At 50.3% G+C, this 21817-nt stretch overlaps 9 protein-coding genes across 9 annotated transcripts; 5 read left to right on the plus strand and 4 right to left on the minus strand.

Annotated features, from left to right (window-relative positions):
• Positions 1-1100: 1100 nt before the first annotated feature.
• On the plus strand, positions 1101-2563 carry M438DRAFT_373220 (glycoside hydrolase family 18 protein; the record flags this gene model as incomplete). The annotated part of the gene is made up of 2 exons (XM_029908403.1): positions 1101-1624; positions 1957-2563. The coding sequence occupies 2 exons, from the start codon at positions 1101-1103 to the stop codon at positions 2561-2563; spliced, it is 1131 nt and encodes a 376-aa protein (XP_029762875.1).
• Positions 2564-4405: 1842 nt separating this feature from the next.
• On the plus strand, positions 4406-5802 carry M438DRAFT_181135 (NAD(P)-binding protein). The gene is made up of 3 exons (XM_029899187.1): positions 4406-4658; positions 4716-5508; positions 5568-5802. Exons 1-3 carry the CDS (start codon positions 4555-4557, stop codon positions 5727-5729), a joined length of 1059 nt encoding a protein of 352 aa, XP_029762876.1. The 5' UTR covers positions 4406-4554; the 3' UTR covers positions 5730-5802.
• Positions 5803-6532: 730 nt separating this feature from the next.
• Positions 6533-8750, minus strand: M438DRAFT_344105 (uncharacterized protein). The gene has a single exon (XM_029905136.1). The coding sequence runs from the start codon at positions 8648-8650 to the stop codon at positions 6686-6688; it is 1965 nt and encodes a 654-aa protein (XP_029762877.1). The 5' UTR covers positions 8651-8750; the 3' UTR covers positions 6533-6685.
• A 128-nt stretch (positions 8751-8878) lies between these two features.
• On the plus strand, positions 8879-9953 carry M438DRAFT_315430 (siroheme synthase middle domains-like protein). Its single transcript, XM_029902654.1, has 3 exons — positions 8879-9010; positions 9069-9556; positions 9609-9953. The coding sequence occupies exons 1-3, from the start codon at positions 8918-8920 to the stop codon at positions 9784-9786; spliced, it is 759 nt and encodes a 252-aa protein (XP_029762878.1). The 5' UTR covers positions 8879-8917; the 3' UTR covers positions 9787-9953.
• A 37-nt stretch (positions 9954-9990) lies between these two features.
• M438DRAFT_315434 (uncharacterized protein) lies at positions 9991-11535 on the plus strand. Its single transcript, XM_029902655.1, has 4 exons — positions 9991-10159; positions 10231-10407; positions 10456-11014; positions 11063-11535. Exons 1-4 carry the CDS (start codon positions 10020-10022, stop codon positions 11480-11482), a joined length of 1296 nt encoding a protein of 431 aa, XP_029762879.1. The 5' UTR covers positions 9991-10019; the 3' UTR covers positions 11483-11535.
• Positions 11536-11563: 28 nt separating this feature from the next.
• M438DRAFT_344108 (MFS general substrate transporter) lies at positions 11564-13733 on the minus strand. Its single transcript, XM_029905137.1, has one exon. The coding sequence runs from the start codon at positions 13367-13369 to the stop codon at positions 11717-11719; it is 1653 nt and encodes a 550-aa protein (XP_029762880.1). The 5' UTR covers positions 13370-13733; the 3' UTR covers positions 11564-11716.
• Positions 13734-15518: 1785 nt separating this feature from the next.
• On the minus strand, positions 15519-16205 carry M438DRAFT_404265 (uncharacterized protein; the record flags this gene model as incomplete). The annotated part of the gene is made up of 1 exon (XM_029909716.1): positions 15519-16205. One exon carries the CDS (start codon positions 16203-16205, stop codon positions 15519-15521), a length of 687 nt encoding a protein of 228 aa, XP_029762881.1.
• A 1695-nt stretch (positions 16206-17900) lies between these two features.
• M438DRAFT_333584 (uncharacterized protein) lies at positions 17901-18577 on the minus strand (the record flags this gene model as incomplete). Its single annotated transcript, XM_029903621.1, has 2 exons — positions 17901-18447; positions 18495-18577. The coding sequence occupies 2 exons, from the start codon at positions 18575-18577 to the stop codon at positions 17901-17903; spliced, it is 630 nt and encodes a 209-aa protein (XP_029762882.1).
• A 1921-nt stretch (positions 18578-20498) lies between these two features.
• Positions 20499-21602, plus strand: M438DRAFT_373226 (ribonuclease H-like protein; the record flags this gene model as incomplete). Its single annotated transcript, XM_029908404.1, has 1 exon — positions 20499-21602. The coding sequence occupies one exon, from the start codon at positions 20499-20501 to the stop codon at positions 21600-21602; it is 1104 nt and encodes a 367-aa protein (XP_029762883.1).
• Positions 21603-21817: the final 215 nt, after the last annotated feature.

The raw sequence follows: 21817 nt of genomic DNA on the forward strand, positions 1-21817 counted from the left end.
CGATCGTGAATAACAGAGGAAACCGAAAGAATGTGATACTGTTGATTTTGAGGTGGTCTTGGTCCAAGATATGTATGCTCGCCCACACCAAGAGTCAGGTCCCATAAGAGGTCAGAGCTGATCATTGGTATGCTCAGCAAGGGTTGTCGTAAGCATAGGGCCTGAGAGAGAGTGCGATTTAGGGCATGTCAATCTACCTCTCATCCCTAGCAAGTCTTGTGGTCTCAAGTCTGGCGGAACTTTATTGTCACGACGCATGATGATATCGTCTTCACCTCACTGGTCCACAGTATGTCTATTACCACTGGTTTACTTGAGTTGCATGGAAACTCGTCGTTCTTCAACAAAGATTCGCGGCGTGGTGGCTTGGTGTAGTAAACTAATCAGCAGAAACATCCCCTAAGGAGAAATATCCGATGCGTGTGCACTGGAAGGGTGTTACAGGCATCGACTGATGCCCTATACAGCTTACTCGATTGAGTGGAAATCGATCAAGCAGAAGCTAGTTGTGTAGGACTTATCTGTGTAGATGGGCAATAGCCACGCAATCGCACTCCGTCAAGCTTTGACCGAGCGTCGTGGCCATGGAAGGCGCGATGGCACTCAAACACAGAATGGTGTTTCATGCCAAAGACTAGCATATTCAATGCTCGTTGTGTAGATATCCAGGGCAACGATGCGACATGAAAACATTATTGCCCTAATTGCTTGACAGACTCGTCGATAATCGTCCATCCTTCGACCATTGCAAACGCGACTCTATAATTGCACTGCCGCGCGCGTGCAATCAACTCCGTAAAACTAGAGAGTGTTTCAGAAGGCCTGTCGAGTAGAGCAGGTTTCGAGCAACATCGCATCTGTTAGTTGGCGACATGAAAACGAAGATGGTCTTGCACAAAAATCAAAAGGAAGGAAGTAAGGGCTGTGGGGGTGGGGAACATCATTTACTTCCGTATTGGGCACGTTAATGATGATGATGTGGCCATGCTTTTAGCCACGCTTCGAGTCATCGGCGACATCGAAAGTCTCGAAATCCAAACACCCTTCCATCACAACTTGCAACCGAAACATCAATTCCCTCTCGCAACTCCAAGCCAACAATGCGAGCGACGCTGCTAGTGCTAATCGCAGCATTAGCATATGTGTCCCAGGCGTCACGCTATGTTTTGTACCTGACCGCTCAGCACGAGGTGTACCCTCCAGCGGTTCATATCGCGGATGTGACGCACGTCACACTGGCTTTCATGAAGTCTTCTATCTTCAATGGAAAGCCCCCGTCCAAATGGCCACTCTTTACCGATGTTGAAACAGTGCGAAAGAAATTTCCTAAGAAAGATCTTGCAGTTCTGATAGCCATTGGCGGATGGGGTGATACCAGAGGCTTCTCCGCCGCGGCTGCATCTCAGATGGGCAGGAAAGCGTTTGCGGAAAACATCAAGGTAATGCTTGACTCCACCGGTGCGGACGGAGTTGACCTTGACTGGGAATACCCGGGCGGCAATGGTGAAGATTACAAGCAAATCACCAATTCCGAAAAGAGCTGGGAGGTTGGGGTATATCCTAAACTTCTCGCCGAGATCCGAGCTGCCATCGGACCTGACAAGATCATCTCAGCAGCAGTCCCGTAAGTCAACTGAACGTGCAACCGCCATGAGTCGGACTCGGCTAGCCTCAACTCGGTCATCAGTCCAGAAAACTCGTGGGACATGGGTGAAAAGTACCAAATTCAACCTGACACCGAGATCAAAGACATGACCAACGGGCTTTCAATGGACAGATACCCTCATATATCTACCTCTCGTCCTGTCACAGGTATACATGAGTTGTCTGTGGAAGTTGTGGGGTTTTCCACGATATGATGATCGCTTTATCAGATGAGTTACGGAGCTAGTAGATCGACTCATGATTTGGCACAAGTCTCCAAAGCAAGAATATATGCTAACATCCTGTTCCAAGGGGCAAACCTGTCGACATCCAAGTTGCCTTCACCAAAGATACGCTCGTGGAGGCCATGAAGTATCTAGACTACGTTAACATCATGACATATGACTTGATGAACAGGCGTGACAATGTCACCGCGCATCACACTGGCATTGTCAATTCTCTGATTGCCATCGATACGTATTTAAACAATGGCGTTCCTGCTGAGAAAGCGAATTTGGGATTTGCTTTCTACGTCAAATGGTTCCGGACGACAGAAGAGTGCGCTCAGAAGGCCTTGGGCTGTAAGACAGTCGAGATGGAAGACCCGAAGACAGGCAGGGACCTAGGGCAAAGTGGAGCTTTCTCATGGCACGACAAAATCCCAACAGAGCTCAAGAAGTCTTTCGAAAAGGCTGTTCCCAACGCTTTGTACGACGATGACGGCAACTATTACTGGGACGCAGAAGAGAAGATCTTTTGGTCGTGGGATACCCCTGCTTCCATGGCGAAGAAGTTTCCAGCCATCGTTCAGCCTCGTAAGCTTGGAGGCGTTTTCGCGTGGGGATTAGGAGAGGATGCCAACGCATTCATCCATTTGAAGACCTTGAATGCAGTCTTTAGAAAGTATCTCAAGCTGTAGGTTGCCTATATCACAGGTGCTCGATCTCGACTGACCGCATGATTAGAAAGCCTAAGGGTAACCGACCAGCAAAAGATGAGCTCTGATCGTCGATGCTCTATGCAGAGCTGACTGAAGCCATCCACGTCAATATTATACAGCTTTACAAGACAACGAACCGGTTGAAATGGTTACCCGTACTAGAGTGTGCATGAGAGCGCAAGGCCGTCCGCAAGAGAGAGGCATTGCCGAGTGTACAGACATGAGCAAAAAGCGTGCGACTACAGATATGAGGACCTCGACAGTGTCGCTGTGAATATGCACGAAGATATTCAGATTACAGAGAGGCTCTATTGAGAAGGCCAGAGAACAACATCTCAATGTGAACTCAATAAGACAAAAACGATTTATGCATCTCGAAAGCTGACTTGATAATGTCAATTGTGCTCGAGATGCCGATGGTCTACACCTGCTGTTGTCTTCCCCAACCACCCCCTTCGCCCTTGCGGCCCCGGCCACCTTCCCGAAGTTCCCCAGGAAGTTTGAGCCTCCTCCTTGCAGCTGTCTTCTGAAGCTTCGGCACATGAACTTAAACTTCTAGAAAGTCTTTTTTAGCTGTGTCAAATCTACTTGGCAGAGGTTGTCCTCTTGATCTGTCAAATCAACGGCATGAGACCACCGTGATACAAGCGACTGCGACTGCGACTACCACTGCCACCGCCACATGAATGATTGCACTCAACCTTCAGGTGAAAACACTTGGATGACGAACGAAGACAACAAGATTGCAGAACCATCGGACACAAGCTCCTACCTCGTTGCACCGCTGCGGCGGCCCGCCTTGCCTTACCTTGCCTACATCATGGCGATTGGTCAGAGAGCACGCAGGAGATAGCATGGCTTCTGTCACCATTCACCACAACAGCAGATCGAGGTTTGGATGCACCATCGACGACTGAGGATGCTTTCCTGAACTTTTGGAGTGGATCAACCGATCATGCTGCGTTCCGAAACAGCAAGCGCTATCTTCAATGCCTGACCTACCTATGAGCTTGCTGATAATTTGTTCAACACTACGGGTTGAGCGCCCAACCTCAAAAAACATTTACGACCATATGACGGAAAAAATGCTCATCTTGCCCTCATGTCGCAGCACCCTGGGGTCCGGGGATGAGCGATGCTTTTGTGCCAACCAGTCGGGATTACTCGAGTACTGCGTCATCTTTACGGACGCGCCTCCAACTCACCTTGCCTCCTGCTGTGCGCATGGTTTTCCGTAAACTCGCGGCCGTTACGTGTAGGCGGCGGAATGCGACATGCCAGCGATGCTATTTTGACCATTTTGACGCAACTAGTGCCGGCTTCAGGTTGCTTTTTCTGTGCAACGACCTCGCTTGGCCTGCGAATAATCGAACAACACGACGAACAAAGGAAGAATTCGGCGCAGTCTTGTGACCAAGTTTCTAACCACACGTGTAGGGAAAAGAGCATGATTTCCAAGCCCTTGAGACGCAACTGCGTCGTGGGCTTCCAGAAAACTTGGATGTTTCGTGATGATCAGACGCCGCAAGAAAATCAGGGAACCACGATTTCCACCAACATTCCAACGCAACTTTTACCGAATGCGACTACTTTTCTGCATCCGGGGAAACGAAACCTAGGGAAAAGAGCCGCAAAAAGAGTGACAGGGATGTGGATCCTTCACCATCATTAGGTGCTTATGAGGTAGCCTTCTACAGTCAGCGCCCGGCCCGTTACATGCACGTAGGTCTTTCCACCTTTTCGATCCCATCGGGCTATTAGACGAAAGCAAGAACTACGTATATATACAGTACTACCCTTTCCCAGGAACAGCACTATTCTCAATCAAGTTCTTTCCAAGCCACCATTCTTTGTCAGAAGGATATATATATGTCCGACCTGACCAATTGCTTTGTCTGGTCTTGTTATTCCGACCACGCCTCGACATCATCATCAACAAATACGCCAGTATCTTCTCAACAAAGCTCAAGATGCGAGCCCAAGACTCCTACTTTCCCGTTTTCCAATCTCCAGAAGACATGCCGAATTTACAAGGCCGGACCGCTATCGTTACGGGAGGTGCATGCGGAATTGGGTATGTCCATCTATCCATTATCTCCTTTTTTGGAATATCTTTTTGACAATCAATCAGCGGCGAAATTGCTCGCGCCCTTGCCATCCACAAATGCCGAGTCATAATGGTGAATGCTCGTGCGAAGCAAGGCACGGAAGCTGTCTCTCAGATCCGCAAGGAAGTCGGCCAGGACGCGGCCATCGAATGGCGATATTGCGACATGACGGACCTCATCCAAGTCCAAGAGGTGTTTTCTTCTCTATGCGACGAGCTTCCGAGACTCGACTTGTGCATACTAGGCTCGGGGATCGATCAAGCTCACTTCACGACCGATCTTCATTGCATCGATGCTTACTTCGGCATGATGTGGTTGGGCCACTTCTACGCCAGTAACCTTCTCTGGCCTCTCCTCCGCAGAACGTCGCGGATAACTGGAGCTCCCGCTCCTCGCGTCATCTTCGAAGCGCCAGGACAGCAGCGCTCGAAAAGCGTCGCCGACGACTCATCCAGCGATGAAGAGGATATCCGCCGCACCGCCTACGACGCAGAAGTCTGTTCGGAAATCTTCCGCCGCTCGAGGACGAGCATGATCCTAGGTGTCCGACACGGCCTCGCCGAACGCATTGCCAAACGCCATCACGACAACATCTACGCCATTGCCGTGCAACCGTCAAAAGCATCGTCAGACGCAAGCAGCCATCCTAGAAGAGACAGCCATTGGCAACCTTCGGACCTCTGCGATCACGTTCTAGACACTTTATCCAAGGACGATCATTTCACAGTACGCAGTAGTTCGCGCATAGTCCTCTACGCAGCAACCTCATCCGACGTCGAGAACGAGTACCTGAACGGTGCATATCTAGTAGACGTGGTAAGCTTCCTTCTCCTCTTCCAAACGTGGATGCATCCCACTGACGTAGTTCTCCCCAGGGCGTTTCAGGACGAGAAAAAGATCTAGCCGCCGATCCCTCCTTGGGACCAGGTTTCTGGGATATCAGCGAGAGGGCTATCAAGGCGGTCGTTGGCAAAGACGCAATGGTACCTTGGGACCAAGAGTGGGTGAAGTCACCAAAGGATGATGTGTCTGCATAGGTGTTATTGAGGTCTCATGAATGTTACGAATTTTCTTGTCCATGGTAAAATCAGGTTCCAGTCCTCCAGTTGATAGGTGTGGTGTTTTTGTAGAACAATTTCAAGTCATTCAAGGACATAATTCTGTTCCTCTTACGTTCCGACTCGGTCCATCACGAAATAACTCCCTCCATACCAACCTTCACACCTCTAGGTATTTCCAAACACCGTGATATTCAGGGGCAGCAAGTCTTCGCACAACAAACAAATTTCACGGGCCGCACCTCCCGAACATCACCTGCAATGACGATCCCTGCGGAGAATCTCGCATCCAGACCCCCGAAACCAGGAAACCCTGGATTTTCGGGGTCGGTCGCAGGATCCGAAGGTGGTAGGTGGCTTAGGATATGAAAACAACGGCAACAAAAAAGCAAACACATCACTTAAACTATGACAGAAACTTGCAGATGTTCAATATGCCGGGGCCTGACTAATGCCTCTTTATACGAGCAGTTGAGGAGAAGTTGTGTACCTGTATAGACTATAGGAGCTTGGGATGCTAGTTTCCAGCCAAGGCAGTATTAGAGCTTACTGTAGGGCGTGATCATGAGATGTAGCTGATGCGCCTGGTGCGGAGAAGCTGGAGATTCAAGGTCGTGCCTGCAGGATGTGGGCGAAGATACATGACATGACATGACATGCAGAAGAAACATGGCCAAGCTGATCCTTCTCATGTCTCATCACCCCGCAGGTACGCGTGGAAAGGGTGCAGGCAGACGAGCAAAAAGGAAGAAGGGCAGACCACTCTTAGGTCATCAAAGAAGTGCGAGAAGAAGAGCATATCATACTGGGTTATCGACCCGTTGTAGGGTGAGATAGATAGCACACAAACCACCACCATAAACGCCTCGCTAATTTCAAAGACCAATAACACAATAACGCGAACGACGGCTGTCCATTATCCTTGTAGGTGCAGATCAAATCTCTTGCCCAGCGGCATAAGCAGTCGCAAAATCCATGCCTGCTATCTGACCTTGCAGTTGATCAATCTCCCTAGTCAAGTCTTCGACATTTCCAGCCAGACTAGCCACTTCATCGAATCTCCTCCGCTTATTCGCATCAGCAATCATACCCTCGACAAAGAACTTTTGTTCCTCGAGAACAATCATGCGTTCTCGGAGTTCTTTCTCTTCGGCCTCTAGCGCGGTGACTTGAGCGGATGACGAGCTGCTCGCTCGACTGCCTTGTGGCCTGGCCTGATCGTTTCTGATGGCGGCCAAGGGATCGGCTGAGGGCTTGGCTTGTGGTTTGCCGTGCGGTGTCGCGTGTTGAAGCAGTTTGGGTAAGGATTTGAGGGGAAGCATGTGTAAGTGCAGGAAGGTAGTTGCCTGTGCATAAATGGCCTTTTGTAAACGTTCTTGCGTCGGACGTTCCGTCGGTAAGTCTCTGATGCGCCTGGCCGCGACGTCATATTGTGTGAAGGCATCCATGAGCCGTCTACGTACTTTCGTGGCATCGGTCAATTGAGTTGGCGTTGGAGGTTTGTCAGGATCTTGTAAGGCCTGAAGCAGCTTTTGAAATTTGGGCAGAAGAAGACGGATTCCGCGCTCAAACTGAACAAGATTCTCATAGGCGCGCTGGTCCGGGGGTCGTGTAGATAATTGACGGGCAAAGTCAGACTTGCTGAATATTGTATGTTGGCAGTCTTTGCACATACGCACGTCAACAGCGACTTGACCGAGTGATTTTTCAAGACCGTTGGTTGCGACGGGGGCATCTACGTTGAGACCGATCGCAGTCGAGCAATTCGTGGCTGGGTCGCCGCACACAACTCGACCACATATTCGACAATGATGGCGGCGGAAGGAGTATTGTGAAAACTGTTGCTGACAGAATGGACAGTGTAATACGCGAGCATCCTCTTCCCAAGTTACGACTGACTGCTCCAGGGATCGTATGTGGTTCTTAGAGCCGGCCAGGGACCACAGGAAGCTACTAGTGCTCTGGTCGTTCTCAGGGGGAGGAGGGTTGGCCAACAGCTGTGTCAGCCTCGAAAGGCGCTTTTCCAACCTGCTCACTTCGAGGTATGCCTTGTCTACTGTGCGTCTCCGAATGGCAACAAACTCTTGAGTATGGTCACGCTCGAGTCCCGAGTGATCGTTGTAGCCAGGTCGACTCTTGTAGCATGTTTCGCACACGCGACACCACAGGCCACGGACGGGTTCATGCTGAGCGGAGCGAGACAGCTTCATCTGGTACATGGTGTGTTCCTCACAAAAGAGCTTTCCGCAATGTCTGCAGTTGATGCTGCCATTGGTATTCCCGAGCCTCTTGCCGCACAAAGGATCCGAGCAGGTGTCATGAACCGAGGTCCGCTGCCAATGAGCCTTTGTGACTACATCGTCGGGGTCTAGGCGAGTCTCGGGCAGGGTGGCTGGCAAGGGAGTGGAATGGGTCGAGTGTGAGGAACGAGGTGGTGTAGTCGAGACGAGCGAGGGAGGGGCAGTCGCGTTGGACTCGAAAACGTCAAGGCCTTTGAGTTTCTGGTTGAGTACGGCAAGAGGTTGGAAACGCTTTGCTTTCTTCATCTGTTGTTCGAACCAGTTCTTGACCTCATCTTGCTCGACTTCCTGCAGGTTTTGGTGGTTGTCGTCGAGATGTCGGTTGAGTTGTAGGAGTGTGACCATGTCCTCGTTGCAGATGGGACAGACCAGGCGCGAGCTGGCGGAAGCAGTACCACCGACAGGGCCATTGTTGGACTCGAGGGCGACTCTGCTGGCGATATCATCTGTTTCGGTCGTCGAAGTATGCGAGCTCGAGGCCAGCGACAGGGAGCTTTCGGAAGGCGTGAGTTGTTGCGGGCGCTGCGGGATGACGGCCGGCGATAGCGAGCGCCCGCTGCCCAAGACGCGCCCGCCTCCTAATGTCCTTCGCGATGCCATATTACACGAAGCGGCACGAGGCCGACAGGCAGACTGGCTTGTGTTTACTGCAACAGAGTGTATTGACTTCACCGCCCCTCGGTGCTCTCGGCCCGTTGCATGGACCAGGAGTTGGTGATGACAGCCCCGATGATGCGATCTGCTTTCCATCTGCTTTCCCGCGGGGTTTGCCTTTCTTATCGCCAATCTACCAAATAATTTATTCTACCTTGTTCCCCTCTGTCTCTCTGTCTCTCTTGACTCAGTACTTGATATCCACTCATTGTCATGGCCAAGTTCCCTGAAATCGAGGGCGGTGGCTCTCTCATGCTCGCATGGCAGATCCGTAACAAACTGGTGCTCATGGTGGGCGGCGGCGAGGTTAGTCATAACCGCAACACTTTCTCCTTTGCATGTTGACATTGACCAACAAGTCAAGGTAGCCGCTGGTCGCATTCTGAACCTCCTCAACTCGGACGCAAAGGTCCGTCTCATCAGCCCTCGCGATGGCCTCAACGATGAAGTCGCATACCGTGTCGAGCAAGGCCTCGTCGAATACCACGATCGCACTTTCGAGCCCTCAGATCTGGATGATCCCAACATTGCCATGGTCATGACCGCCATCGACGACCCCGAAGCCTCGACTATGATCTGGAAGTTGTGTAAAGAGAAGAGAATCGTCGCCAACATTGCCGATGTACCACCAGAGTGTGACTTCTACTTTGGAAGTCAGTACAGAGACGGTCCTCTGCAGATCATGGTCAGCACAAGTGGAAATGGTCCCAGAATGGCCAATATTGTCCGCAGAAGGATTGCTGCCGCCTTACCGCCAAACATGGGCGAGGCCATCAAAAAGGTTGGCGCCCTGAGAAAGAAACTGAGAGTCGTCGCTCCTGGAAACGAGGAGGGTCCAAAGAGAATGAAGTGGTACGCAGACATACATCGAACTCGGTCAACATGCACAGCTGACACCATCTAGGATGATCAAGGTTTGCGACAAATGGACTCTTGAGGATTTCTGCACAATGGAAGAGCGCGATATGGAGGCCTTACTCGAGAGCTATGCGCCAGATGTTGTCCCTACGCTGGAACAGGTTCGACTAGGCGAAGACCCCGATGTCTGGGAATTCGATGGCTCTTTTGGCTGGTCTATCTAGAGCCGACGAAGAAATACGTGTACGAATTGGTGTATGGCGTATGCTTAGGGGTATGGAATACCAAAACATGACATGGCAATAGATCTTCCCTTCAATGTATTATATGACTTTCAAAAAATAAAGGTTAGCGTGTTCACCGAACACGCTGGCTGGCTTCATGAACCTTGACCTCTCCATCTTCTGCTTTACCCGGCTCTGTCTTCACAACTTCGCAACCTCCACACATACACAACATGACTTCCCAACCATTGCCAACTCCGAATTATGATGAAGAGGTCGATTTTCAGGCGCTCGCGATGACCGATCCCGACTTTGCCAAATTCTACGATGACGCAAACGGTCATGTCAATTTTCAAGACCCAAAGGCATTGCAGTGAGTCCATCTCCCAATTACATCATATGCAAGCGTAGAGACACTAGAAAAGGGTCGCTGAAGAAATTTAGACAGCTTACAAAGAGTGTGCTGAAACGCGACTTCAATATCGAGCTTGAGCTTCCCGATGACAGATTATGCCCGCCTGTTCCCGTGAGGTACAACTATGTTCGATGGCTGCAGGAACTACTCGACTCCACCGATAATTCCGAAGATTTGGAGAAGAAAGATATAATTGGCTTGGACATGTTGGTTTCTTCCAGATCATAAATCGAGCTGGACTGACGTGATCATAGTGGTATCGGCGCATCATGCATCTACAGCCTGCTAGCCTGCGCTTTACGACCAACTTGGAAGATGCTAGGCACAGATATCGACCCCTCGAACTTCAACAATGCAAACGACAACATAAAAAGAAATAATCTCGAATCTCGAATCAGTACTAAGCTAAACGTCGCCGAGGATGCCTTGATCAACCCAAAGGCGTTTGGAGTGGACAAACTCGACTTCACCATGTGTAATCCTCCTTTTTACTCGAGTGCGGAGGACATGGCGGTGAGTAGTGCGGGCAAGAGTGGTGCACCTAGTGCCGTGTGTACGGGTGCGGACGTGGAGATGATCTGTGAGGGCGGTGATGCTGGCTTCGTACTGCGCATGGTCGAGGAGAGTATAGAACTGGGCAACACTGTCAGGTGGTACACGAGCATGCTCGGGAAACTCTCTAGTGTGCATCAAGTCATCGATCGTCTGAAGGAGATCGGTGTCACCAATTGGGCTGTCACTCTACTCCGAGCGGGTAACAAAACCAGACGATGGGCTGTGGGTTGGAGTTTTGGAGACAGGAGACCAAGCAACGTGAGTCGTGACTGACCTTGGGCAGTCTTATGATACTAACGGACATAGGCAATCGCCAGAGGCAGTGATGTCGGCACCCACATCTTGCCCTACCCAACAGCTCAAACCATCCACACCATCGGATTTACACGATCTGAAGCTGCAGACTTACTGAACGACACGCTCAAACAACTCGACCTTCAGTGGTCTTGGAACGCCGAAGAATGGGTAGGCCATGGCGCTGCCAGTCAAAACGTATGGTCTCGCTCAGCAAGACGCAAGCGTAAGAGAGTGGAGATGGAACAGGAAGACGGGCAGGAGTCGAAGCCTGAGCCCGAAGCTCCCAAGAAAGAGTCTGCTGATGTGGCATTGGAGTTTGATATCGAAGTCAAAGAAGGTGACATGGAAGTTCGTTGGCGACAGGGCAAAGACAGCATTTTATTCGAGAGCTTCTGCGGTATGCTGAAGAGGGCGATGAAGCAAAAGTGATTAAGATAGAAGCAGATAGCCAAGACTTGTATGATCAACCTTTACTCACAGCCAGGACACATGAACGAATGATTTGAGAAGCAATTGAAGAAAAGAATTGTGATGAGTCTATTGTCATGAAACGTAATTACAGTTAAAGCAATGTCCAGGATATCCACATCGAAGAAGAAGAAGAAACAGCGAGAGAATTATATAAGAAGGACAGGGAAGAAAAACAAATCAACTTTTCGCCTTCTAGACGCTGCCACGGATGTACAGGAATTCCTTGTACTTGCCAGCAGTCAGCCTACGTGTGGCCTTGCCGAACCACATCATGACGATAGTGCCAATGAACATGACACCGAAGCTAACGCATCCAAGAGTGACGAAGACTTGTGTCAGACTGTGTGCATCAAGCCAGATCGAGCAGACGAAGGTAAAGATGCAAGCCAATGAGTTGTTGATGACGGCAACACCGACCATGCCCTCCAGAACTGCCTCTGGGTAACAATCCATGAGGTAGGCCATAGTCAAATCACCTCCACAGCCGAAGCCGAAACCGATGAAACCCAGAGCGACGTAAGGGACGGGCCATGGCCACACGCGCTGGGTACCCATACCGAACAGAATGAGACCAATAGGCGAGAGGATAGCAGGCAGGTACATGAGCCATAGACGATCCTCAGCCTCGGAGATGTTGTTACGGCGCTTGGCCATCCAACGCACAAACACATCGGAGAACCAACCACCGTAGACACAACCAATGACAGCGCCAATCAATGTGGGGATACACATGATCGCATCGGCACGATCGCCGTAGTTGTAAGGCTCCGATGTCCAATTATCGTCCTCAACTGTCATGTAGAAGGAAAGGAAGGCGTCTTGCATACCCCACTGCATGCCGGAGTAAATGACAGCTGGGAAGTAGAATATGCGTAGGGTGTGGAATGTACGGCGCATGTATTGCTTGAATCCAGTTCCGATCAGTGTGGGTGATGGTGTAATAAGGGCAATGCGCTGCCAGTAAGATTTAGGAACCAAATCAGAGCCATTGGGAATAAGATTGCCCTTTCTGGGGCGATGGTCGCTGTTGATTTCGTCGCTTACGATCACAGAAGTCGGATCAGCGGTCGTCTTCTTCTCGCCAGAGATATCGGTCTCGGCCGAGCTACGTCCAGTGGCCAGACCGTCCAGGATGCTATCGCGATCGAACGCAGTCTCTTCCAAACCAAAGTAGAAGACGACAAGGGTGCAGAAAGAAATGATCAGGGCAAGCCAACCCATCCATCGCCAGCCAAGAGGGCTATCCGCGATAAAGCCAGAGATCATAGGTCCAAGGAAAGTACCAACGGAGGTCGCGAGCACGTATACTCCTAGAACGGAACCACGCTGGTGCTGGAAAGTGACATCTGTCAACGACAGTTGCGCGGTGGCCTCAGCGACAGATTCAGAGATTCCCAAGAACAGCTGGCAGAGGATCGTATCTGCCTTGCCGTCGGAGCGAGCGAACCAAACACTGCCGATGATGGAGGAAATCAAACAAATGATGTATGAGATACGTCTGCCGTAGAGCCAGTTCGCTGAAGACAGTGCCAATGCTGCATAGCCGATACCCAAGAACAAGACACCAGCAGCGGTGTTTTGCACTCCCCACCCAATGCCATATTCTTCGACCAATGCTGTACCTGCAGCACCAGCACTGTTGGAAGTAGCGGCTGTCAAAGCAGTGATGTACAAGACCAGTGCAGCAGACCACATTCTTCGCCAATAACTCCAGTTTAGAGGATCATTGGGTGACTCCGTGGGCCGAGGAAGCAGCAAAATCTTATCAGACGTGGTGGAATCCGAATCCGCAAAGAGGCGGATGGTGCCTGCAAGCTCCTCGTGCGTGGAATTGAAGTGGGTCATCTTCCAGGTGGTAATGTCAATTAAGTGATGAAGTCCCGAGGATGCCGCTCCCAAAGGTTTCGATCAAGTCTCACGCGGTTATACCGCGCTTGTTCGCAGATTTGTCAGTCTGCAAGTCCCTGGTTGTGGCAATTTCACAACTTGTTATCGCTGATCGATGATTTGCTGACTCCAATTGGCGGCAGCTCACGGCAGGGAAAAAAGAATTGTCCAAAAGTAATCACCGATGATTGAGAATATAGATTGTCCAGTTTGAAGGGTGTTATTGAATGCCCTTAACGTATCCGAATGCTGCGAGCATCATTGCAACAGAGAAGAGACCATTAGGTGCGACGGAGGGACAAGAAGGGAAACGGACACTGGTTGAGGAAAAAAGTTGTGTCGCGTGTCGGGCGCGAATCGATGATAAGATCGAATTTTGCCGAGAGCCGGGAATAAACGGGTGGCGGCCACGTTGTGAGCTGTGCGCCTCATGTGTCATCGGTGATCTGGACAGGGTTACTCCCAACAATCATGACCTCGAGCTTCCAATCAATCGCGAACAGGCAGGAATGGCAACTATCATATCTGGTCGCTACTTCCGGGGATGATTTGATAAGCGTCAGCGCAGGATCTGAGGCCGAGGTTCAATTGATCTCAGGTCATGATGCGCGTTGGAAGGGTCTACCATGTTTACACCACAAAGTTGTGGGAAATGGACGAAGCAGACAAAACTTGCTTACAAGACAGGCAAGATTCAGGCTGCTGCGCGTGATAGATATGGAACCCCGCGAAGCGCTTCACTCAGCGTTCCGTGCTCCAGTGGACAGGGACGAGACCAAGACAGAGGAGGATCAGCGCTTTCTGGAAAGACCAACAACCGCCAGACTTTCTCGAAACTCTGCCGCATTATTTGAAGTCAGAAGAGCGTTGGACAAACTAAAGGAAAGAGGCATACAGATATGGATCCATGATAACAGACAGTCCTGAAATACCGAGTGTCCAAATATCGAAATGAGCATGAGAATTGCAAAGATAGAGCAATCATCTANTCTTCTACTCTTCTACTCTTCTACTCTTCTACTCTTCTACTCTTCTACTCTTCTACTCTTCTACTCTTCTACTCTTCTACTCTTCTACTCTTCTAATCATCTAATCATCTATTCCGTCTTGCGCACCGTAGCAACAACTACAACGACAAGAACCGCTACGGCTATCTGATAGCCACCTGCTCGCGCCTCACTGACGGTTAAGCGTGTGCACCAGCGAGGAGGATTAGATCTTCACAAGACACCCCAGTGAGTACACTAAATTCTATTGCGTATCCTGCCGACTAACAAACCTCAGATTAACTTGACTCAACAACAGTCACTACAAGGAGAAGCACCTCAAGCAACCAGCAAGCCAACTTTCTTCACCGACAATCCTGCCACAGCGTCTATCATTCCGACACAGCTCGGTGACCGCGATCTTACCGCATCACAACAACGGAACGAGAGAGCCTGGATACTCTCGAACGAAAACTTCCCGAAGATGAACAACCCGCCCAGCGCAGTCCAAGACGGGCTGCCAGCAGACCAGCCACTACCAGTATCGATACTGCCGGCATGGGCCCAGACACCAATACCCGACTATGAAGGGTTGAGTGACCTACTTCGCCGCTCGGGACTTTACCATATCGCAATGCGAAGTTGTGAAGCGTTGGCTCAAGACAGCGACGATTAAAAAAGACGGACATGAGTAGTTCTATTTCATGTGGCAAAACTGGAACACGGCAAGTTGCTTCACTCAGCGTTCCATCCTCGATTGGACAGAGACCAAGGTATGGGAGGATCAACACAGAAAACAGAGACTTGCCGGATTTGTGCCACCAAAAGATGAGGAAGAGCCTCCCGAGGCATACTCAGAGAACGGAGGAGACGGGGATCATGAAGATGACGATGCGGATGAGGACTTCTTCGAGAACGAGGATGATATGATGCTTCTTAGATCACCATAGCTAGTCTTGAATATCGACACACCCTTAATCATGCCACCTTTTGCATCGCACGTCGAGGTCGAGTCTTATCTTGCTCTGGCAGACGTGCTTCGTGATAAAGGACGCAAACACAACACAGTAAAGCTCAAGATGAAGATGCCTGCAGAGGCAGTGGAGGATCTCCCCGAGTGTTTAAAGAAGAATAGGTCGCAGTACATCGCCTTCGTCGAAAATCTGCACTCGGCCGATTTCTACGCGACTGCCCGGCTCGATGCAGCATCCATGAGACCTGATGGCTATGAGGGAAGCGAGCAGGGAATCCTGCAGAGCATCTTCGAATCTTGGGACCTCACTACGCATTACACTCAGTTCTGGATTCGCAGATGGGAGAAACTTCATGCCGAGGCCGTAACTCACTGGGCCAAGCGCAACGCCGAGCTCAAACAGCAAGCAGATAAGGCCACTGCAGTGGACGATGGTCTGCTCGATCCTGATGGAGAGCTGGATCTCTCCAGAGTCGCCAAACCCAAAAACGTCACCTTCAATGGATCTGGAGAAACTACTGAGGTCGACCTCGGAGAAGGTGTCGTCGTTAAGGTCCCCATTGACAAAGACGGCCAGGTTGAGGGCGCTGATCAATTTCGCAACAACAATCGGTTCCTCCCCTTGAAGGTACTTGCGATCAGAAAGGCCATATACGAGGCTCCCCGCAACGGCCTTAACATACCAAAGAAGTCCTGATTGGCAGGAAAATTCCCAGAGGACTTCGAGAAGCGCGGAAACATTGCCCATGATTCCATCTTGCGAAACTTTACTATCGCCCAGATGGGTTTGCACCAAGAGATATGGGATTATCTCGCCACTACTTCCGCACACCATAACGACACCACCAAGCAGCTCGCTGGAGCCAGAGTCCTTACTCCCTGAACAGCGACCTCCACGAAATACACCCATCAAAATGCAAGAAGTCATTCAGGATTGCGAGTTGGTCCAGTGAGAGTGTGCCGGGCGACTGCTCTCACTGGACAAATTGATCAAACTCAATATCATTGTGCATTTTTACAGGCACTTTCAGGGGCTGCTGGGTCTGGGGGATAGTGATCTTTGTGCAGCCCCTGTGCTCCTTTTCTTCTTCTGGCCGATGATCCCGCTTGCACGGTACACTATCAAATTACACGTCAAAATGCAAGATGTTTTTCCAGATCGAGAGGGGGTCCACTGAGAGTACGTACAGTCTCTCTTTATGTATTCGGCTCATGACTGTTATCTACGTCGTCCCTGATCTCGTTGTTGCAGGTAAACGAGTACCTTTCGGTCGACGTGAAGTCACGACGCAATTCACTTGTAGCGTCGTTGTCAATTCAATCCTGCTTGAACACCCAGTCGTGTTGAGCGAAGTACTGTTCGAGCTCAACATCTTCGTATATGGTTGGAAGTCTGTGGCTTTTTGCGTGATGACCACAAACATTAATAAGCTTGGTTTCCTCATTAATCAGATTTTTTGCTAAGAGGTCTTCTGCTATCTCGACTGACCCCTCTGCATGCGGATCGGTATTACCAGTGTTATCGTGGCCAGAATTTGCGCTGTGTCGGAAGAAGATCAAGGCTCTCTTCTTTCTAGAAGGTCTCTGCAGAAGTCGTGGCTCGAGGAGGATGATTCTTGGGTCCTTGTCTATAACAGGCACATTTGTGTAAATGTCCTTGTAATCCATGTATCTGCACCCAGCACCGTGAACGTGAAAGAAGAGCTCTTGCAATGTTGCATAGCTCTTCTTACAGGGAATACAAGTGAAGTCTAAACTATGCGCTCGTTGAAGGTGTGGTTCCATCTCAGCTTGGTATCCGGATGCTTCTTGGATGTTATCAAATTCTTTCGCTAGCAAGCATTTGCGTTCTTGTATGTGTGCTTTAAGCAAGTCGACGTCGTGGAAACCCTTCTCGCATGAGAAAGGACAGATGTTATCTCCTCTGTGGAAAGAGAAGCTCGTATGGATTCCATACATGAGGTGATTGATGACCATTTGTTTGGTTATTTCTCTGTGGAATTGTTGACCACAGATGCGCTACGGACAAATATATATCTTTTATGCTGATGCTTTAACTTCCGTGTCCATAGAAGCAATCAAAAACCTTGTGAGTGTCTCTAGTCTTACTCTCTTAAGCGTCTCTGAGAGTCTCCCAACAATCTTAGCCTTTTTGAGACGACTGAAGACCTTCGGACCTCGAGTGGACGGAGCGGCGGCTATCGTGTGCCTATCAGATCGCGTGCAAGTGACAGCAAACGCTCTTGCCATCGCGCCACTTTTGTAAGGTGCCGATCGAGGAGTGAGTAAATGTTCCTTTCTGCCGTGCATGTGAGCGACGTAATGCTTCACTGTCTTCGAAAAGGCAAACCATCCACCCATATTTGTCTGTAGTAAAAGCTTGGTGCCAGGTGCCTGCTTGTGAACGAAGTTGGCCGGATTGCCTTTTGGGTATTGATTCGTCGCGTATCGGGGGCGTAGGGGATCCGGCAGGCCTTGCACATTTGGAAACTCAATCTTGCTTACTGGGTACCTTGAGGATCCAAACTTGTCACTTTGTCATGCCCTCGTAAATACCGAGGCGAGCTAGCTCAGCCGCGCGAGCTTCAAACAAGGCACGAGGGATAGTGACGACGTCGCTGGGAGGTAATGAATCCAACGTAGAAGCAGATAGTTGAGCACTCTGGGCAGAAATGGCAGCTGTGGATACAGCAGCGATGGCGGTAAACGCAAAGGGCCGAGCGCTCTGAGTAGAAGGCGTGGCGGTTGGTGCAGGGTTGCCGACGGAGAGAGCAGAGGGTTGGGCGCTCTGAGCAGAAGGCGTGGCGGTTGTTACAGTATTGTCGGCGGAGAGAGCAGGGGGTTGGGCGCTCTGAGCAGAAGGCGTGGCGGTTGTTACAGTATCGCCGGCGGAGAGAGCAGAGGGTTGGGCGCTCTGAGCAGAAGGGGTGGCGGTTGTTGCAGCATTGCCGGCGGAAAGAGCAGACGATTGGGCGCTCTGAGCAGAAGGGGTGGCGGTGGTTGCAGCATTGCCGGCGGGAAGAGCAGGTAAATTGAGGGCTGCCCTAGCAGTTTGAATGGCGAGGTCAGACGGTGGGCTGCGCTTGTTAGTTAGACGAGTGAAAGGTCGATTGGGATAACGTACGCTTGCGCTGAGGCTAGAAGGAGAGCGGCGCGGCGTTCGCGAAGTATCTTCGCCCTCCGTCTATTCTTCTCTATCTTATCCATGTTGACGGCACGAATAAAAGGAAAGAAGAAAGGAAGAGAGGTGTAGGTCAGAGAAAGAAGAAGGAAGGAAGGAAGGAAGGAAGGAAGGAAGAAGGAAGGAGCGATCAAACGCCTGAAGACTTCACTTGAATTAAGCAATGCAGTTAGTAGAGGTGGTCGACTTGGTGCTTGAGGAATAGCTGTCCAAGCCAGAGGCTTACATGGATGTATGCTCCATGCAACATTGCTGGTTTGCCAGCACCTCATCAAAACTCAATGTCGTTAGTAGAGACGGTCGACTTGATGCTTGGGGAGAAGCTGTTCAGGTGAGAGGCGTACATAGATGTATGCTTCATGCAACATCACCGCTTCTTCAGCACATCAGTAACGCTCGACGTCGTTAGTGGGACTATTCGATCAAGCCTTTGAATTGGTTTGTGCTGGAGACATTCACGGATGTATGCTCCATGCAACATCACGGTTTCCTCAGCACATCAGTAACACTCGACGTCGTTAGTGGGAGCATTTGATCAAGCCTTTGGACTGATTTGTGCTGAAGGCGTACATAGATGTATGCTCCATGCAACATCACCCCTTCTTCAGCACATCAATAACGCTCAACGTCGTTAGTGGGAGTATTTTATTCAGCCTTGTCATGTTTCCTGAGTGAAAGGCATACATATAGCCATGCTCCGTGTGACGACAACAGTCTTCAAGTGCGCGTTTGATGATCGAGCGTAAACGCATTTGCAGAATGTCTACGACCCGGCGGAACAATCCAGATCATCCAACATCTCTCCATCTGCCCTCAACGTAACCAGATTTACCATCCGTTTACCTCCGATCCGTGGGTATACACAGCCTCTTCACTTCGAAGAGTTTTTCTAGTGATCTAAAGCTGAGTTCCTATCAAAGCTCGATGGAGCCTCTCCCGAAGTATTTTAGCCACGAGACCATGTATGTTTGGTGTTCGTCATAGATCCCGATAATCACTTAGGGTCGGTTACTGGCGAACCCCACACATTCCAAGTTGCTGAACTGCCTCGCTCTCGCTCCGAAGAAGGAGGGCGGCGATTGTAATTCGGTCTCCGACCGAGTAAACGATCTCGTAAGCCTCGTTTTGGTTCTTCAGGGATAGGATCACCCAGTATAGCACGCAGGGTGGCTGCGGAGGCTCCTGCTGTAGATTCTCGAGGTGTGACCTTCTTTGGTTGTTGACTAGACTGGTATGAAGGCGGCGTATCTAGGACCAAAGATTCGTAGGTCGGCAGCGTAGTGCGTGAAGTGCAGGTAGTATCCGAACTGTTTCGTTGTGGTAGTCCGGCTCTAGGCTCCTTGCTATCGGGCACCTTGTGGTCGGTAGCGTCATTTTTCGAATCTGTCATATCGGCACTGTTTGCTAGAGGTAAAGGGTGGCATGCTGTAGACCTATCAGTCCTAGGAAGCGCTTATATTGCATAACCATTTCGTTATTCTGAGCTTGGCAAAGGATGAATTGGCAGAGGTCAGCCAAGGTAACAGTCGCCGTGATACCCGTTGGTACTACCTGTCAGACGTGGGGACACCGCTGACCAACACCCAGCTCGGCACGCGCTTTCTCACTCCTATGTTTTTTTCTCATGAATCGTGAGCACTAATATTGAGGAGAGGTCATGAACGTCCGACGTCGATGAATTCAACATGGTAGGCAGCGAACGCACATGATTGACAACATATGTAAGACAAAATTTTGCATGACTCAATAAATGCCTTAGTGGTCTAGTGGTATGATTCCTGCTTTGGGTCTATCTAAATTGCAGGAGGTCCCCGATTCGATCTCGGGCTGAGGCCTTTTTGCTCAAGTGCTGTGATTTGTTTTGAGGTGAATCCATCCTGGTCTTTTCGTTTTGCTTCCAGATCCTGGTTTTCCATCATTTTTCGACGCGCCGGTGTTGTCCCAGACATGGGCAAAGCCAGTCCGCTTGGCTACCTGTCAACATTGGAAGCATGGCAACTCAAACAACTGGCATTCCTCACTGGGCTGAACTCCACCGGAACCAAAGCGCAGCTATGTAGAGCGCTGACGGACAGTATGGTTAGACCACCTCTCGCGAGCCCTCGATGTAGGATTCTCAGCGTAGACATGGGTGTCAAAAACCTTGCCTTTTGCCTACTGGATCTGCACGAGGTGCCGCCAGATTTGGAGGAGACATATGCACAAAAAACCGATAGCCAATTATCTCTTCATCTATCAGACTGGAAGCGTCTAGACGTCTCGGAGAGGCTGGTAGCCAAACATGGTTCTGTTCCAGCAAACCCATCGCCAGTAATTGAAGATCTGGCCAGCGAGACCAAGGACGTGTCCTCTTCCGGAGATCAGATCAACCTATATGCGCCTTCTTCGCTTTCAAAAATCGCCTTTGGTCTGGCCTCTGAGTTCCTGCAGTACAAACCAGACTATATTCTGATAGAGCGTCAGAGATTCCGGTCTGGAGGAGCTCCTGCTATTCAAGAGTGGACTGTTCGAGTAAACATGTTAGAGAGCATGTTGTGGGCATCACTTGAGACCATGCGACATGGCTACAGCCAGGGTGTGATAGCCCAAGGGCAGAAGTTCCCAGACCTTCTAGAAATGAGTCCCCGGCGTGTTGGCATGTTCTGGCTTGCTCGCGAGGATTTCTTCCCTACGCCGGCAGACGTTGCTACATCGCTCACGAGTCCCAAGGAGGTGGTACAGACGACTGAATCAGAGCTGAAGAAGAGATCATTTGAGAAGAAGGACAAGATTGCATTGGCTCGGCACTGGCTTTCGCTTTCGATGACTACAGATGATCTGACTGTGGATGCGAATCTAGCTCCAATGGTTGCCTCATTCTGTTCACCAAAGTCACGAGCAAGCCGGCGAAAGAACAAAGATGACGAGTACGAAGAAGTCGATGGTGCTGATACTTCTGCTCTATCTGGCAAACTGGACGATCTAGCAGACTGTCTTGTTCAGGCTGTGACATTCGCTCTCTGGGAGCAGAACCGTACCAGGGTTCGAGATCATGTTGCTTCACAAGCATAGACACATTCTCACGCGATTACTGGACTGGTCTAAGGAAAAGGCATGAAGCCAATATGCTTTGCATTACTCATGATGTTAAAGGTATCTGACCTTCAGCAATGGGGGCCGTAGCTTCGAAAGCCTACCAGGACAACGGCCCTTTTGGTATGCTGGAGCTGTGAGACAGCGCCGGGTCCAACTCGGAGGCGCAGACATACGCAGCCGTGGAGCAGGAC

Source organism: Aureobasidium pullulans (genome assembly GCF_000721785.1).
Source record: "Aureobasidium pullulans EXF-150 unplaced genomic scaffold scaffold_5, whole genome shotgun sequence".
In the NCBI taxonomy this organism is placed as follows: Eukaryota; Fungi; Ascomycota; class Dothideomycetes; order Dothideales; family Saccotheciaceae; genus Aureobasidium; species Aureobasidium pullulans.